Source organism: Taeniopygia guttata, chromosome 17 (assembly GCF_048771995.1).
Source record: "Taeniopygia guttata chromosome 17, bTaeGut7.mat, whole genome shotgun sequence".
Taxonomy (NCBI): domain Eukaryota; kingdom Metazoa; phylum Chordata; class Aves; order Passeriformes; family Estrildidae; genus Taeniopygia; species Taeniopygia guttata.
In genome coordinates, this window is record NC_133042.1 from 6,878,813 (window position 1) to 6,894,875 (window position 16,063).

The window sequence follows — 16,063 nt, forward strand, 5'->3', positions numbered from 1 at the left end:
GGTCTCCCTGGAGCCTTCTCCTCTCCAGGCTGAACACCCCCAGCTCTCCCAGCCTGGCTCCAGAGCAGCTTCAGCCCCTGGAGCATCTCCATGGCCTCCTGTGGGCTCGCTCCAGGTCCATGTCCCTCCTGCTGGGGACCCCAGAGCTGGATGCAGTGCTCCAGGTGGGGTCTCACCAGAGCAGAGGGGCAGAATCACCTCCCTGCACCAGGGATAAGTTCCAGGAGGGTATGAATCAGAAATAAATTGATGTGTATTATTTTCCCTTGAGGGAAGAAAATATGAACAAAGCCCAGGAGGGAGGGCTCCTCAGGACCTCAGACACTTGCTTGTCCAAGCACTGCTGCCACCTGGATGGTCCAATCAGTCAGATGTGCACAGCCTGGGAGCACAGGTCATGAGGGAATTTTGAGAGCTATGTATAAAAGTGCAAAGAAAATGTAAAATTTGTGTTATTATTTTCGGAAACCTAGGAACCACCTTTCATTTAGTACTTAAACTCCCCAGTGAAGTTTGGACAGGACCTTTAAAGACAGCTGGGTGCCCAGTTCCCAGGGTTACCTGTGCATCCACTGACCTCTGTAACAGGACAGTTGTGCAGACAAATGCCACTGGCACCAAGAGACGTGGCTGTTCTGCTCCTCGGTGCAATATCCATCTTCAATTCTCCATCCACGGGGGATTTCCAGCCTATTTGCACAGGAATAATCCTGTTCCTGGAGCCTGGGGGTGGTGCTGGCAGTGCAGGTGACCTGGCTCAGGGGGTGCTGCAGCTGGGCTGGCACCCTGCAGGCAGGAGGAGCTGACATGGGTGGTGTCTCCCAGAGGTGCTGGAGGCTCAGGCACACAGGGCTGTGCTCAGGGTGATGGTTCAGCCCCGGGAAGTGGAGCTGCAGGTTCCCATGGGATGCTCCTGGGTGCATGGATGTCTCAGGGGGTCGGTCCCAGCTGTGGTGGGGAGCTGGGAGGTGGCAGCGATGGGGCACAGCGTGCATGGCAGGAGGGACAGCAGCTGCTCCCTGTCCTCCTTGGGGCCTGGCAGAGCCTTCCACCCACCCATGCTGCTTTCAGGGGCCACAGGCACCGGCTGCCACCTGCTTTCAGCTCGGGCTGTGCTGTGCTGGTGACACGGAGGGGACACGTGCGCTATCGAGGCCATGCAGGAGGATGGGAATTCAGCAGCAGCTCCTTCCTGGGTAATCAGGAGGCAGGTGATGCTTCTCCTTCTCCAGGAACGCGGTGAGTGATGGAAGGCACTCCAGGGGTGCACCCTGAGCGGGCAGGGAGGATGGGCTTAGGGGTGCTTTGAAAGGTATCTGTGCCAAAGGGGTATTTAGGGTGCCCAGGCATGGGGAGGGAAGTGGAAGAACAGATTAATTAGGAAGATTTTGGGGAGAGCCCCTTGAGGGGAAGTGCCTGAGCGACACCTGGTCTTGGTGCTGCAAAGCCAGGCAGCACAGCCCCCCACGGAGTGCCTGGAGGAGGGGGATGCCATCATCTCCAGCTCTGACTCTGGTACTGAAATGTGAATTGCAGCAGAAAAAGAACTACGTTTCCCAGTTTCCCTTGCAGCCCAGGGGAATAAGCAATTGGAAGATTTAAATAGACCAGGCCAGAAGCAACCAACCTTTGGCACAATGTTTTTCCCTCCTCTTCTTCATATCTATTGGCTGTCCAACCTTTTTCCCTGGCACTGGAGTGGCTGCCAAGCCTGGCATTAATTTTCCTTCCAAGCTTGCTAGGCCCATGAAGTAAACAGCCATGTGCATTCCTTACTCTATATTTAACAGCTGCAGTCTGTGCTGGGGGCAACTGCAACAGAGGGGAACCTTTGTGGCGTCCCAAATTCACAGCTCGTGAGGGTGGGAGTGGGGGAAGCTTTCTGCAGGGAGAAGAGGGATTTCTCTCCTTCCCGGTATTTGCAGAGCAGGTTGCGTTAAGGAGAGACTGCAATGCCAGCATCCCAGGCACGGTCCAGGGCCAGGGACAGGAACAATGTCCTCAACAGGGCTGAGTTCCTCTCCCTGAACCAGCCCTTGAAGGGGAACCAGGAGAGCAGGAGCTCCAGCAGGAAGCAGAGCAGCCAGGCCGGGCCAGCCGGTGCCCAGAGCAGCAGCCCCAAGGAGCGGAGGCAGTCGCAGCAGCTGCCCGAGGAGGATTGCATGCAGCTCAACCCCTCCTTCAAGGGAATCGCCTTCAACTCGCTGCTGGCCATCGATATCTGCATGTCCAAGAGGCTGGGAGTGTGTGCCAACAGAGCCTCCTCCTGGGGAGGTGCCCGCTCCATGATCAACCTCCTGGGGATAACGGGGCACGGCATCCCCTGGATCGCGGGTACGCTCATCTGCCTGGTGAAGAGCAGCACGCTGGCAGGCCAAGAGGTCCTCATGAACCTGCTGCTAGGTGAGTGGCAAACCTCCCTCCCTGCTGGGGAAGCCCAGCCCTCCTCACAAGGGACAGCAGCACTGGGACTCCTCCTCTGGCTGCTCCCAGCGCCAGAAGTGGTCGGGAAGCAGGGAGTGACCTTTAGGGAAATGCTGCACTTCTTGGCCCTGCTAGTCCCAGGTGATGGGGGTGATGGAGGTCACAAGAAGGTGTCTGAGAGGGATGGAGTAACCGTGGTGGCTGGGACAGGCATGGAGCAGGGACAGGCCCCTGGTGCTGCGTGGGGCAGGGTTGTCCAGTCAGACCAGGGAGTGTCCGTGGTGGGAGGGTGGATACCAGCAGTGCTGCCTTTTATTTAATCTGTGGTCATCTGCCTTGGTGTTTGATAGGGTATCATAAAGATATTAGTCTTTAATACCTGGATCAATTCCTGAGGATGTTATTTCTATCCCCTTGCCACCTTCTTGACCAGGCTCCACGTGACAGGGTCCTGTCACCTTCCCTGCTGCAGTTTGCTCTCACATCCTCCGTCCCTTGGGTACCTTTCTTGCTGCTGTCCCCGTTTCCATGTGCTAATTTGACCCAGAGGCTGTGTAGGCTGGCTGGGATGCCTCTGGCTCTCCTGCTAGTCCTTCCTGGCATGGTGGTGGTCAGTGTCCCTGTTTCTGGAGATTGAGATGTGTTGAGGGTTTGGCTTCTCCATTGTGCAGGGCCCATCCCACCTTGATGTCCCACCAGTGACCAGGATCAGCTCTAGCTGTGACTTGCCTTAGATCCTGGCCCCAGCCTGCCCAAGCCACATATACCTGAGGAACTTGCTCTTCTTGCTCTTCTGCCTTTGGCACAGGGTCCAGTTATCCTTTTTTTCATTATGACTAATTACCCTCTCCTCTGGCTGTGACCCACCCTGGTGTTTCACCCTCCCTAAAAACTCAGCAATCCCACTTTTGGTTGGTAGGAGAAATTGAAAACATTGGATTTAGACCCTTTCTTCTCAGGGAGCATTTTCAGGGGCCGTAGGGACACTTTATTTCACAGTCACCACAGGAAAGGGACGTCCTGTCTGCAGGGGCTGACTGCGACGTGATACAGCTCAGCAACTGCGGCCTCAGGTTTTGGGGATTTTTTCACAAGTTCATCCTTCACAGAGGGTGAAAACTGACCTGGACTGGCTTGAAAAGCACAGTGGTAGCTGCCTTTTCTCCCCTGTGCCTTTGGAGGAGACTGTCCTGGTGCTGTGACATCTCATGGGGGGCAGCCGTGGTGGGGAAGAAGCCAGAATAGCTCCAGCGTGATGCCGACATCAGCAGATCTTGCAGGGGCTCCTGGAGCCGGGGTCAGCCCCTCTTGGGAGAGAAGATCCACTTAAAAGGGCACGAGGATGAAATAGGAGGTGACTAACAGCAACCAGCACAGCTTCCAGATGTCCCTTGACCCAAGAGCCTCTGACAGGGTTGGAGCCTGAAAACCGACAGTCAAACTCCAAAATATTTGAGATCCTTGCAAGGACCTAATGCCCCTTTTGGCTTAAAAACGAGGAAGGTTTTCTCACCCTTCTGTTGCTATATGAGGAGGACAAATGCAAAAGCCACCTCAGGGTCACGTTCTAACTGCATGGAGTGGTGGCTGGGAGAGCTCATCCCTGCGTCACCACCCACATCTCCAGGTCTCCTGAGCTCCAGCATGGTGCCAAGGACAAGTTGGGAGTTCTGGAGTCTTGCATCCTTGCCTAGACACACTGCTCCTACCCCTCCTCTCCCCCTGCCAAGGCAGGAAATAGTTAATAAGTGTGAAGGGCCAGTTCTATAGGTCTGGCAATTCCCAAAGAGCTCCACTGCTCCCTCTGAAAAGACAGCACTGACTGGTGGGACTGGCCAAGGTGCCCTCAGCCTCTCTTGTCAGAGCTTCTGGAGGAGGAGAGCTCTGCTGTGAGAGTGGCCTTGGGCTGATATTTAAACTTGCAGTCAGAAACTCTGAGTCTCTGAGTAACTGCTGTGATATCTGCACTGCTGGTGGAGAAGGAGCCTGGCTGGGAGCCTGGGGCTGGTGGACCTCGACAGGTCCCAAGAAAAGTGGGGTCCTGTGTGGACAGGAAGGTCATGGCACCACTGCTGCATCTGGCATCCTTGGTCCCTCTTGCTGCTGCTTTCCTGTGGTTCAAACCCACCAGGACATGGTGAAAAGCCCTCCTGTTTAGGCACAGGTCAAAGGGAAGGGAAGCTCCTGGAGCTTCCCTGCTGGAAGAGGGAAGCCAGGAAGTTGGGGCTGTCTGTGGCACCCCTTCCATACCTCCCCGGGCTCCCCTCCCGTCCCCGGCTTGCTGAGGGTTTGATACATCAAGCAGAATTTCTGATGCAGTCTCTGGGCAGGGAGCCAGCCCATCATAGAGCACTTGTTTGGGATTTGCAATCAGGCTTCCAAGGCGAGGAGACTGCTGAAAGGGGACTGGGAACCTGGCAGGAGCACCACTGCAGATGGAGGAGGAGCTCCTGCCAGGGGCTTTGCCAGCACATGTGGGGGCATTTCGGGTGAGGGGGTCTGACCCTGGGATGCTCCATCCATCCCCACTGCAGATGCTGATTAGCAACCCCAAGCAATGTTTTCCCTCCATGTTTGTCATCTGTGATGGAATTTATTGATTCCCCTTCTCACAGTTGTCTTTTCCAGCAAATGCCAAACAGCCAGAGAAGCACACACAGCCTGTTACTGAAAAGATGGAAGAAACCAGATATCCGTGCCCACTGTAAAAATCCCTCTGCCAGGACGTGCTTTCAGGAAGACTGTCTCAGCATCACCAGCCCTGGCTGAGCAAAAGTCAGGGAGAAGGTCCACAACCCCTTGGCTAAATTGAGAAAATCATAATTTGGGAAATCCCCCAGTTATAAAGTTCATTTTACTTGTCTGCCAGTGTTGGAACTTTCAGGACTATTGCAGCTTTTCTCTGCAGTCGCAAGGATTTTGTGGAAAGGTGCTTAGAAAGTAATTTGAACTTTGCAGCTGGGCTTTCAGAGGGAAAGCAGTTATAAAACTTTCAGTAAAATGCCCAGATCTGCTTCAGAACCAGACAGAAATTCCATTAAACCCTGGGGGCAGCAGCACCTCGGTTTCTGGTTCTGATCCATCTGGTGAGGATGTGGATCCAAATTTAGTGATTCATTGACTGCAAAGCCAGCAAAGAACATTTGGATCATCGATCTAACCCACGGCAAAATACAGGCTGTAGCACATCCCTTAATTTATTCCTGTTCAATTTGTTAAGGGAAAAAACCCAAACACTCAATCTGATGTGCAGTTACAAGTGAGGGTGAACTTGTCAGAGCCATTTCTGTATTACTGCAGTGGTAGGGATTCTCACAAGTGCTTTTAGCTGGACTCTTCCCTTCCCTGTGTCTCCCTACCCTTCCCTCTCCAGCTGAACAGCTCTTTCAGCCAACATCTCTTCCGCCTTTCAGTATTTTGGATAGTGCTCAAGTAATTTCTTCACCTCCTATTTATTAAGCTAAACAGATTGATCTCGTTAAGCTGATGGTCTTTGCAGGTCCAGGCACCTTCTCACTGCAGCAGGGATGGAATGTGGTCACTGGGGATGGAATAGGTTTGCCCACCCAAAGTGGTCACTCCAGTGAGGCCCCTCTTTTGTGTTTACAGCCAAACCACTGCTGTGTTTGGTTATTTGCCACCAGCTGGGTGCCTTTGCTGTTGGGAAGTACCTGCTTGGGTCATCCTTGCACATAAAATTGTGTTTGTGCTTGGTTTGGAGCACCAGGAACTGGTTCTGCTCTCTGGAACAGGCATCCAGACTAGGAGAAGAGAAAGCCCATGTCCTCTCTTTGCTTGCTGTCTCAGTGACACTGGTCCCAGTGCTCAGCCATCTGCAGCTGGCTCTGCATCCCCTTGGAGGGGCAGGATGGCTCTTTGGTGCTGTCACTAAGCATTTATCCCATTACAGCACTGCCTCAGGGCGTGGATGTATCATCGAGCAGGGGCAGGCTGGGGATGGGTGAGGAGGAAAGGGGGAGCCCAGGGCGGCTTCTCCATTCCTGGAGGTCAGCAAGGAGGAAGCTCCTGCTGTGTTCAGCCTTCTTCCTGAATACTGACATAGCTTTACTCTGACCAGCAACCAAGCCATGATATTCTGAAGCATAGTCCCTGCAGATCCCCTGAGAAAGAAATTTCTAAATACATATATATGGTCAGAACTCTGTGGTTCCATCCTGGCAGCTTCCAAGCAAGACCAGATTTGTAAGAAATTGGTGGATTAGGAAGGAGAGAGAGAAAGAAATGCCTTCACCAAGCCCCTGGAGACCCCAGTGACCCTGTTCTAACAATACCAACGTGCTTCAGGTATTGTCGTGCTTCTCTTTTGAGGCTCTGTGATGAAAAACCCAGACAGTGCAGCCTGGTGCTGGTAAAGGTCACGGGGTAGATGAGATGCCCAGGCAGTGCAGAGGAGCTGATCCTGCCAGACCCAGCAGAGAGGCCAGGGAGCTGCACAGCAGATGGATCAGTCTGTTTGCAGCAGAACTCGCTCAGCCCAGAGCCCCAGAGAGGGTTTGGGGCCAAATGTGTCTATTTTTTCCCCTTTCATTCCTGCACTGTGAGAGCAGGGATTTCCTGAGCCAGGCAGGGCAGAGGAGATTCCATCAGGGATGGGTAGAGCAGCTCGGGAGCTGGTGCCCTGTGGAACCATCCTTCCTTGGACAGCCTGGCACATGGAGGGGGCTCAGCTGCTGTCTCACTCCCCTCCCAGCCCTGCCAGTGCCCACCAAGGTCTCACTGAGCCAGCAGCACGTCTGCCCAGTGAGGTGGAAACATTTCACTGCCAAATAACCCAACATGAGTGACCCACAGAAGATGCCAGGCAAAGGGAACAACACAGATGCCCCTGCATCCAGCATTTAGACACAGGTCCAGCCTGGCATTAAACATTAAACATTCCTCTTTATCACTCCAGGCTGCTAATCTGCCTCTGTTCTGCCCAGATACAGCAGCTGAAGTCAGTGGTCCTTTGGTGGGTGCTGTGCTCAGCCTTCATCCCTTCAGAGCTGATGAGCTCAGGCATCTCTGAGCAGGCAGCAATGCCCAGCTCTGCCGGCTTCCCTGCCCCCCTTCCTGCCTGCTTCCTCTTCAGGAGTGTGTCCTGCTCCCTGCAGGGCAGCCTGCAGTGTCCCTGGGATAAAGGACACTCAGGGACAGGCTGGGACTCGTCTGACTGTGGCTGGAGTAGGCACTGGGGTATTTCCAGGGAGCTGCACGGTGCCTCCATCATACCTGTGTCTGATCAGCCCCTCGGTACCAGACAGCACCGATGTGCTCAGGTCCTGGCTGGCTGCTGGGGATGCTGTGAGCCCTGCAGGTATCAGGGTGCAGCCCTTGGGAGTGTGCAGTGAGCTGGATCCAACCCTCGAGCTGGATCCAACCCTCGAGCTGGATCCAACCCTCGCAGAGCAAACAGCGAAAGGTTCAGAGCCTGAATGCAGAGCAAAAGAGAAAAGAAGTGCGAGGGCTGTTGAATGGGAAGAGGGGGAATAAACATGGGAAATGAGTCATCCTTATGTCTGTCACTCCGGGAACAACTTCCCAGTGCCCTGCCTGCGGCTCAGAGGGGCCAGGAGCTGTTTCACTCAGGCAGAGCTGGAGAAGCAGAGCCAGGCTGTGGCCCAAGGGAGCTCCCAGGAATTGGGTGAGTGTGTTTGCCTCTAACACGCCGTGACGGGAGCAGTGGCTGGGAAGAGGAAGGTGGGGGAGCCAGGTGAGTTGTTGGGAGGAGCAGCAGGCAGGGAGAGCCTGTCAGGTCTCCTGCTCTGGGTCAGGACTGGTGGAGGATGGCGTGGGAGAGAGGGGAACTCTCCTTTTTTCCTCCACTGTGAGGAAACCTCCATGCTTTATCCTGGAACAGAGAACCATTTCCATCTGTACAGGGATGCTGGCAGATGTACCTGATCTAGGTCCACACTGGAAGGTGTGATGGTTGGGAACCCCCTGAGCATCACAGAATCAGACCCTTTTTAGAATTTTTTTTTTAATTTTTAATTTTTTTTTTGCCAGTTTGCCTCTTGGACAGCAGTGGGGTGGAACTCCAAGCCCAAACAGCACTGAGGCTGAGCCAAAAGCTGGGCCATGCTGCTGCTCCTTAGCCCAAGGCACTTTTCTTCCTCCAGCTCATCCCATACAGTGCTGTAGGTGCTGCTGCATGTGGCTCTGGGATGTGCTGATGGTACCTGTGCTGCTGCCATGGGGTACAGGAGCATTTCAAGCTGTCAGAGCCCTTTTGGGAGGCAGATGAGCCATCCTCAGGGCTGCTCAGCTCTTTTTCCCCAGCAGCACAACCCCTTTTCACTGTGCTCCCCCTCTTGCCTGCATCTCACCCCAGCCTGTGCAGCCCCCCAGTGAAGCTCCTGCTCAGTATTTGATGCTGAGCACAAATTTCCAGCTCCCAGGGCATAGTGTTTCCAAGGGGAGAACTCCAGGCAGCCTGTGTTTGCACTCAGGGCTGCTTCTAATCATCTAGAATATAGCAAATCTATTTTTGGTTGTTGTGGGTTCTTATTTTAATTAATTTCACAATTCTGCTTTCCACCATTTTGTCACCTCCCCATGACCGCTTACCCCACACTGATGCTTGCTCAGCCAAAAAATAAACCCCCCCCAAACACCAGAATGCCTGATTCATTGTCTCTTCAATGTGTCATGCCATCTGTGCTTTTTGTCAGCTCTTATACCCAATAGTGCCACATTTGGGGAGCAAAATTGAATGGAGGGGTTCATTTCCAGAGTGGACCTCTTTGAGCTGCCATTGAGTCCACTGGAGAGAGGGTGAAGATTCTTTGTAAACCTGCATCTTTCATTAATGTCAATGAGACAAGGCTGCAAACAGCTCATTTTCCAGGTCAGGGAGCCTAATGCCTGCAGGAGATTTGGGAAGTTCAGAAGGAGTAGGAGGGGGCATGTAAGTAAAAAGAAAAATGGGGGCGAAAAAAATTATGAATTCTAATTATGGAGCTAAAGAAACTGTTTCTTGGGACTGGTGGCATTTGTCCAGAGTTGAGTAGAGAGTGAGGGTGGGTAATCTGGGCAATACAGGATTTTCCAAGCCAGTCCTGGCCCTACATGTGGCCTCAGCACACGCCAGCTCCAGCACAGTGGGTTTGAAGCCCAAGCAATGAGGCTGTGCTCTGTGCACATCTTGTCTGAGGCACATCTGCTCCATCTGCTCCCACTCTGGGAGCCTCCTGAGCTCATGTAATGAGCTCACTCTTCATTCCTGGGCATTTACCTCCCTGTTTTCCTCTCCCCATGTGCTCAGCCGTGGTTCTGGGTGGCTGAGTCCAGCTTGTGACTGTTTCTGATCCCGACCTCGCAGGAGAGCAGCAAGTAGCCCCATGTGTGTGCAGCCACGTGGATCTGGGCTGCAGGAGCAGATGAGGCCAAGGGCTTTTTTGGCTTTCTCCCCTTTTCCTCCCCCCTCTGCCCCTAGAACTGCACCCAGGTTGTTTTTCAGCTGCGGTTTTGATAACATGTTTATATAAACATCCCAGCTGGAATCTGCCTCTGTCCCTGGAGACGCTGCCTGCCTCCAACCTGGAGCAGACCATGTCCCCAAGGGTGCTCACACCATCCTCAGCCTCTTCCAGCCTTAAGGGACAGCAGCAGAGATGCCACCTCGGGGGCAGAAAGGACCTTATGGTGACAGGGGACATCCAGCTCTTTCAATTCCTTTTAAATACAAGCTTTGGGGTTTGGTTGGGTTCTGCTGATGATGGTTCATGTTTGTCCTTGTGCCCAGCCTGCACAGGGCTCCTCTCTGCTCACCTCTCCTCTCCTAATGGGCTCCTAGCGTTTGGTCCTAGGAGCAAGGCAGATAATTGTTTTCCTTTCCTTATTAATAGATATAAAATGCCTGCCCAGGGGGCTCACTTTCAGCTCATTTGCTGTGCATCTGATGCCAGATGTTGGCTTTTTACAATACCAAGGTGATCTCTGAAGCTAAAATTGTCACAGGCAGGGCAAGGCTCGCTCTTTGGTTTTGTGTTTTAAGGGAATGGTAGGTATTAATGTAGGATTTGGGGATTGGGTGATTTCGTGTTGGAAATCTGAAGGATTGTTTCCCTTAACACCAGGTCAACAGGGAAATTCCTGATCTTTTTCAGAAAAATGTGAAAGAAGCAAGAATGGTCAAGAGCTGCACTACCTGGATTTTACATCCAGTGATGCCTCTGGTTTAAATCCAGTGCTACCTGGCTCTGGGGGGAAAGACATGATGAAAAACATGCTTCGTATAAAAATGTCTTACTCCTCTCATCTCAGCCTCAGTCAGGTGGCACTCTGCCATGCCTGCTGTGCTTTTGACAACCCCGAGGGTCCCCAGAGAGCAGGCAGGGCAGGCTGTACATCAGCTGCAGGCTGCCTTCCGTGGGCTCTCCTGGGGCTGTGTCTGCTCCAGCCTCCAGTCAGGGCAGCCTGAAGGATTTGCAGGGCCCTGTGTGAGGCAGCAGGGAAGGACAGAGCCAAGGTGATGCTGCAGGTTTGCAGGTGGCAGGTGCAAGGCTCAGGGGCTTGGGGTTCAACAGCAGGAACAGTCCCCAGTACAGAGACACCCACCTGCAGCTGGGGCACCGAGGGAGCGTGATAAAGTCAACCCCTTACCTGCCTGACGCTGTGCCCACCCGAGGAGGGAGGGTTTGATGTGCATTGAGGGGAGGAAGGAGGCGAGCCAAGGTCCAAGCAGGTGTGTAGGCCATGGGATTGTGAGGGAACAGGGCTGGGGATGGGGATGCTGGACCATGGAGCTGTCTGCATCTGGTCCTGAAGGATGGGGCCTTGGCAGCACCGCCGGCAGCAGCGCTGCCTGCTGATTCACCCTGCCAGGGCCAGCAGAGAGGGAGAGGGAACAGCAGAGACCCAGCACAGGGAGCAGCAGAGACCCAGCTCTGGGAATAGCAGAGATCCAGCACAGGGAACGGCGGAGACCCAGCTCTGGGAACAGCAGAGACCCAGCACTGGGCACAGCAGAGACCCAGCTCTGGGAACAGCAGAGACCCAGCTCAGGGAACAGCAGAGACCCAGCACAGGGAACAGCAGAGACCCAGCACAGGGAACAGCAGAGATCCAGCACAGGGTACAGCAGAGACCCAGCACTGTGAATAGCAGAGATCCAGCACTGGGAACAGCAGAGACCCAGCACTGGGAACAGCAGAGATCCAGCACTGGGAAAGGGAACAGCAGAGACCCCAAGGCAGTGGGACCCCCCACGCCTCAGGGGCCAGGGCTGGCTGCTGGGGCTGTTTCATGAAGAAATCTCCATGAAAGGAAAGGAAAGTGCAAGGGGAAGTGACAGAAAAAGTACCAGACGAGGGATCTTCAGTGTTTTTTTTTCCCTTTTAACGGCAAATTAACCCCTGGTTTTAATGCTGTCATGCTTTCCAATCTTGAAATGTGGGCAAACAAGGCTTTTTGCTTTCTGTGCATCATTTGACGAAAATCAAAGCTAGCAGTACTGAAGGCCCATTTTATTCATCTTCTGAATGAAAGGATTATTAGAACTGCTCTTTGGCTTGTTCTGCATGCCCTGAACACCTCCATGCACACATGCCTGCATCCCTCGAGTTGCCCTGACATCACCTTTGACCGTAAAAAATATTGCCAGTGCAAAATACTGACAGGCAGTGGTGAACACCATGCATTGCTAAAGCACATGGCACTTGTGGTGCTGATCCATGGGCAGGTTTGGTGGGGAATGGTCTCTAGGGAATGTATTGAACACCGTGGAGGAGACACTGGGATCTGCTGGGGTGCCCGGACTCGTTCTGGAGCCCTGGCTTGGCTTCTCAGCAATGCAATTGGTGCTGACTTCAGCAGAGTAACTTGGGCCAGAGTCTTCTCTTGGCAGCACTGGTGCATCATCTCTGATGCTTCTGGGTTCCTGAGAATTTGATGAGTCTGGGTTCCCGAGAGAGCACCGTGGAGCTTCAGTTTCACACAGTTCTCGTCCAGGGTGAGATGGGACTGGTGGGAAATGCAGCTGATGAGCTCTGAAAATCATCTCCTGGAGCAATCTGCTGGATCAGGCCTGCGGGGGGGGTCACTTAATGGGGTGAGGAGTTGGGCTGGGGATGATTTAGGAAGCCCAGCATGAGCAGAGCCCTGCGTAGAGGGGCAGCCCTGTCATGGTCAGCCAGGCCCAGGCTCACAGCATTTGACCTTAACAGGGAGCCAGGGTGAGTGGCTGCTCCAGGGCTCCACAGCCGTGTCTGAAATCTCTCCCTCCTTCTCTCCCCCCAGCCAGCCTGTCAAAAAAAAAAAATCAGCAAATTGCAGACAACCACTCTGCTGAGTGTGGGGGTCCTGGTGGGCTGCAGACCTCCCCCTGCTCTCTCCCTGCCTGCTGGTCACATCCAGCAGGAGCTGGGCAGTTCCTGGTTGTCCTTGTCCTCCTAAACCCATTGCTACTGCTACAGGCCCACAGGTGTGACTGGCCTCCTTGCAGCCCCTTGTCAGCTGGAGCCTTGACACCTTTATTCAGGTGCCACTCATGAACCTTTGCTCTGTGTCAATCTGCTTTTTGTGCCTAGCTTGGATTCCTGCTACTGTGCGTGCCAGGGAGGAGCTGGTACCCAGATCTTTTCCCTCCACAGCTCTGAGACCCCAGGGCATGCATGACCTGTTGGGCAGAAGGTTCAGGGGGGTCCTGCTGCCCCACTTCCCCATGCAAGATGCCCCGCAGATGAGGGAGAAAAGCAGACTCCCATAAGGAGAGGGTTTGGCCAGGATAAACACCAGCCCCTTCCCAAAGCAGTGCTGCAGGCTGGGGGTGGCACACGGGGAAGGTGGGTGAGCAGAGCTGCCGTGACAGCTCCTCACTTCCCAGCTCCTGCCAGGTGCTGAGCAGGCAGGTGGAGCTGCCTCCCAAGATTTCCCATCCCCACCACCCCTGCACTCCCATCCTTGCTCCTAAAGCCTTGTCAGCTCTCAAGGAATGGTCTTTACCAGAGCCTGGGAACCAAACAACTGGCCCCTGGCATTCCTGCAGAGGGAGCAGGCTGTGCTGGTGATGGCAGATATGTCCTTGTCATTGCTGCAGGGAGCTGAAATCAGAACTCTGACTAATTAGGAGGGTTGTGGAAAAGCAGATGAGGGGATTAAAGAGAAATAAAATTGATGCTAGGAAGTAGAAGTGACAGTACCTGTCGGCTGGGATGAAGCGGGTGGGCTGAAGAGGAGGGTGGTGTAGATAAGTGCTGATGGTTTCACTCCTGAAGCTGTTAAGGAGGAATGTTGGTTTTGTGTAGAGAGCTGCAGCTGCAGGTGCCTCTGCCACCACAAGCCTGGGTTTGCTGGGGCTGGGAGGTGTGGTACCCCCAGTAATTTGTACAGGGAAGGGGCTGTGGGGGTGACTTGCAGGCAGAAAGTCACAGGGAGCAAAAGATGAGCAGAAACAAGAAATGGCTTGTGGGTGTTGGATGCTTTGGCAAAGGAAGAAGGATGGGTGGAGGATGTCTAGGAGGATGTCACCCACCCTCCAACACACTGTGGTGCTGTTTCTAACATGGGAGCCCATTTTTCTTTATTGTTTGGCTTTCCCCTTGGCTCACTGGCTCCTAGTGCTCTTTTCTTAGTGAAATCTGTCAGTGTGGTGAGAAATCTGTCAGCATGGTGTAATCCCATGGCTGCTCTGGGCAGGAGGAGGTGGTGGGCTTGGGAGAGGACAAGGGACAGCACTAGAAAGTGCTGTGGGGCACCTTTCCTCCAGCAGACTGCTCACTGCAGCCTGGTCAGCCTGGCACAGAGCCCCAGGCAGGGACCTTGCTGCACAAGGTTTCTAAAGCACAAGGTGGAGGCAGCACAGGAGCACCCAGAGTGGTGGTTTTGGGGCCAAAAGAGTTTCAATTTTAGCTTTGCCAGTTGCTCTCTTCCTCCCCAGGTGGGTTGCTGGCCTCTGCAGTTTGGGTTTCTCCTCTGTCAGATGATGAGAGTGGTATTTGCCTCCTCTGTGGGCAGAGGGTTAATCAACATTTGGGTGGAGACCTGAGGATGGGGAAGTTGTGTACAGCTGCATCATGGACATCTGGCCAGAACCAAACACAAACTTTTATTTAAAGACAATGATAACCCTTTAATGTTACGCCTTGAAAATTTCCCTCAACTCTTCTGTCTCTCACTGTCCCCTCTCTGTCTCCTGTTTTGCAGCCCTGCTCCTGGATATCATGATTGTGGCAGGTTTGCAGAAGCTGGCCAAGCGGAAGGGCCCGTACGACATCAGCCCCGGCCTGTTGGACTACCTGACCATGGACACCTACGCCTTTCCCGCCGGGCACGCCAGCAGGGTGGCCATGCTCTCCAAGTTCTTCCTCAACCACCTGGTCCTGGCCATCCCTCTCCGCATCCTGCTGGTCCTCTGGGCCCTCTGCGTGGGCTTGTCCCGCGTCATGATCGGACGGCACCACATCACAGATGTCCTCTCCGGCTTCGTGTTCGGCTACTTGCAGTTCAGGCTGGTGGAGTTGATATGGATGTCTTCCAACACGTGTCAGATGTTGATATCCATCTGGTGAACATGGAGGACTTGGAAACTAGAAGATACTTTGAGAGTCCCCCTCCCAGTATTTTCTACATGTTGTTTGTTGGAAGCAGTTGTAACTTCCATGAGTAGTGGTGTTTTTTAATGTCGCTTCCCCACCTCTTAAAAAAAAGTTTCTTGCAATGAATTGGGTTTTAGAAATCAAGGGTCATACCTGTGTTTTGGCCGTGTTCTCAAGCTGTGTTTGGACACCAGCCTAATTAAGCTTTACAGGTGAGAGAAATGAGCTCCATGTCTGCCTTCTTTAGGTGGTTCACATTGGCACCTTGATATGGCCTCAGGATGGGCAGTGCCTGAGAGCTTCCTGAGAACACATTTGTGAACTTTTTAGAGGATAAATTATTTTGGCCACAGTGCTTTTTTTCTTTTTGTAAGCCCAGCAGTTGTGTCTTGTACAGAGTCATGACACTGCTGGTGCTTTACAGATAATAAATAATCATAAAAATCCTGCCCTGTTTGGTTCTTATCACGAGGGAGGGGAGAAAACAAGCCCAGTGTGGCTTTGAGATATGCACTCATGAAGCAGGTCCTGCAGCCTCGCTGCCCAAGGGGATGCAAACTTTAGTTTTAGTTGGGATGGGCCTAGGTGGGTGCTCAGGACACTGAAGGAAAACCTCTTCTGTGGGGGTGTGTGAGGAGTTTTTGGTCTGGTAAGGGACACACGATGCTGTTTCTTCCCATTATTAACAAATGGCCTCCTTGAAGCCTAGTGGATCCTTTCCAGGTGGTGGCCATGCTCAATGTGCTGTCTCCAAAATAGATCCCCCCCTTGCAACTGCCATAAGAAAATCCCATCTTTTGAACAGAATGTGCCAGTTCTCTGTGGTCTAGCTGTCTCTAGAAGACAGTTTGATGCTTGGCAGGTGATGGATACTATCAGACATAGCATCTTTCCTGACTGGATGAATCCTGCAGAATGGAGAGGTCCCGTCATCCCTGTCCTCCTGTGGATCTCAATAAAAATTCACCAGGCTTGGGAGGAGTCAGCTGGGTCCTGTGCTGTCATCTCGCCCTGCACGCTGGGAGGCCTCTTCCTACAGGGGCTAGTGAGAAGAAGACATTCAGCTAATGACTGTTGCAAGCTGCTGACATTTGTTGCTC

The 16,063-nt window shown here is 53.3% G+C and overlaps 1 protein-coding gene across 1 annotated transcript; it reads left to right on the forward strand.

Moving 5' to 3' along the window:
• Positions 1-1,726: 1,726 nt before the first annotated feature.
• PLPP7 (phospholipid phosphatase 7 (inactive)) lies at positions 1,727-15,410 on the forward strand. Its single transcript, XM_002198824.5, has 2 exons — positions 1,727-2,403; positions 14,572-15,410. Exons 1-2 carry the CDS (start codon positions 1,953-1,955, stop codon positions 14,934-14,936), a joined length of 816 nt encoding a protein of 271 aa, XP_002198860.2. The 5' UTR covers positions 1,727-1,952; the 3' UTR covers positions 14,937-15,410.
• The last annotated feature ends 653 nt before the right edge of the window (positions 15,411-16,063 follow it).

What these genes read in the sequence shown, in the direction of transcription:
- PLPP7 (XM_002198824.5), top strand. Translation starts at nt 1,953, where the DNA reads ATGCCAGCATCCCAGGCACGGTCCAGGGCCAGGGACAGGAACAATGTC. An exon ending in CCTCATGAACCTGCTGCTAG is followed by an intron (nt 2,404 to 14,571) that starts GTGAGTGGCAAA and finishes CCTGTTTTGCAG; the next exon opens with CCCTGCTCCTGGATATCATG.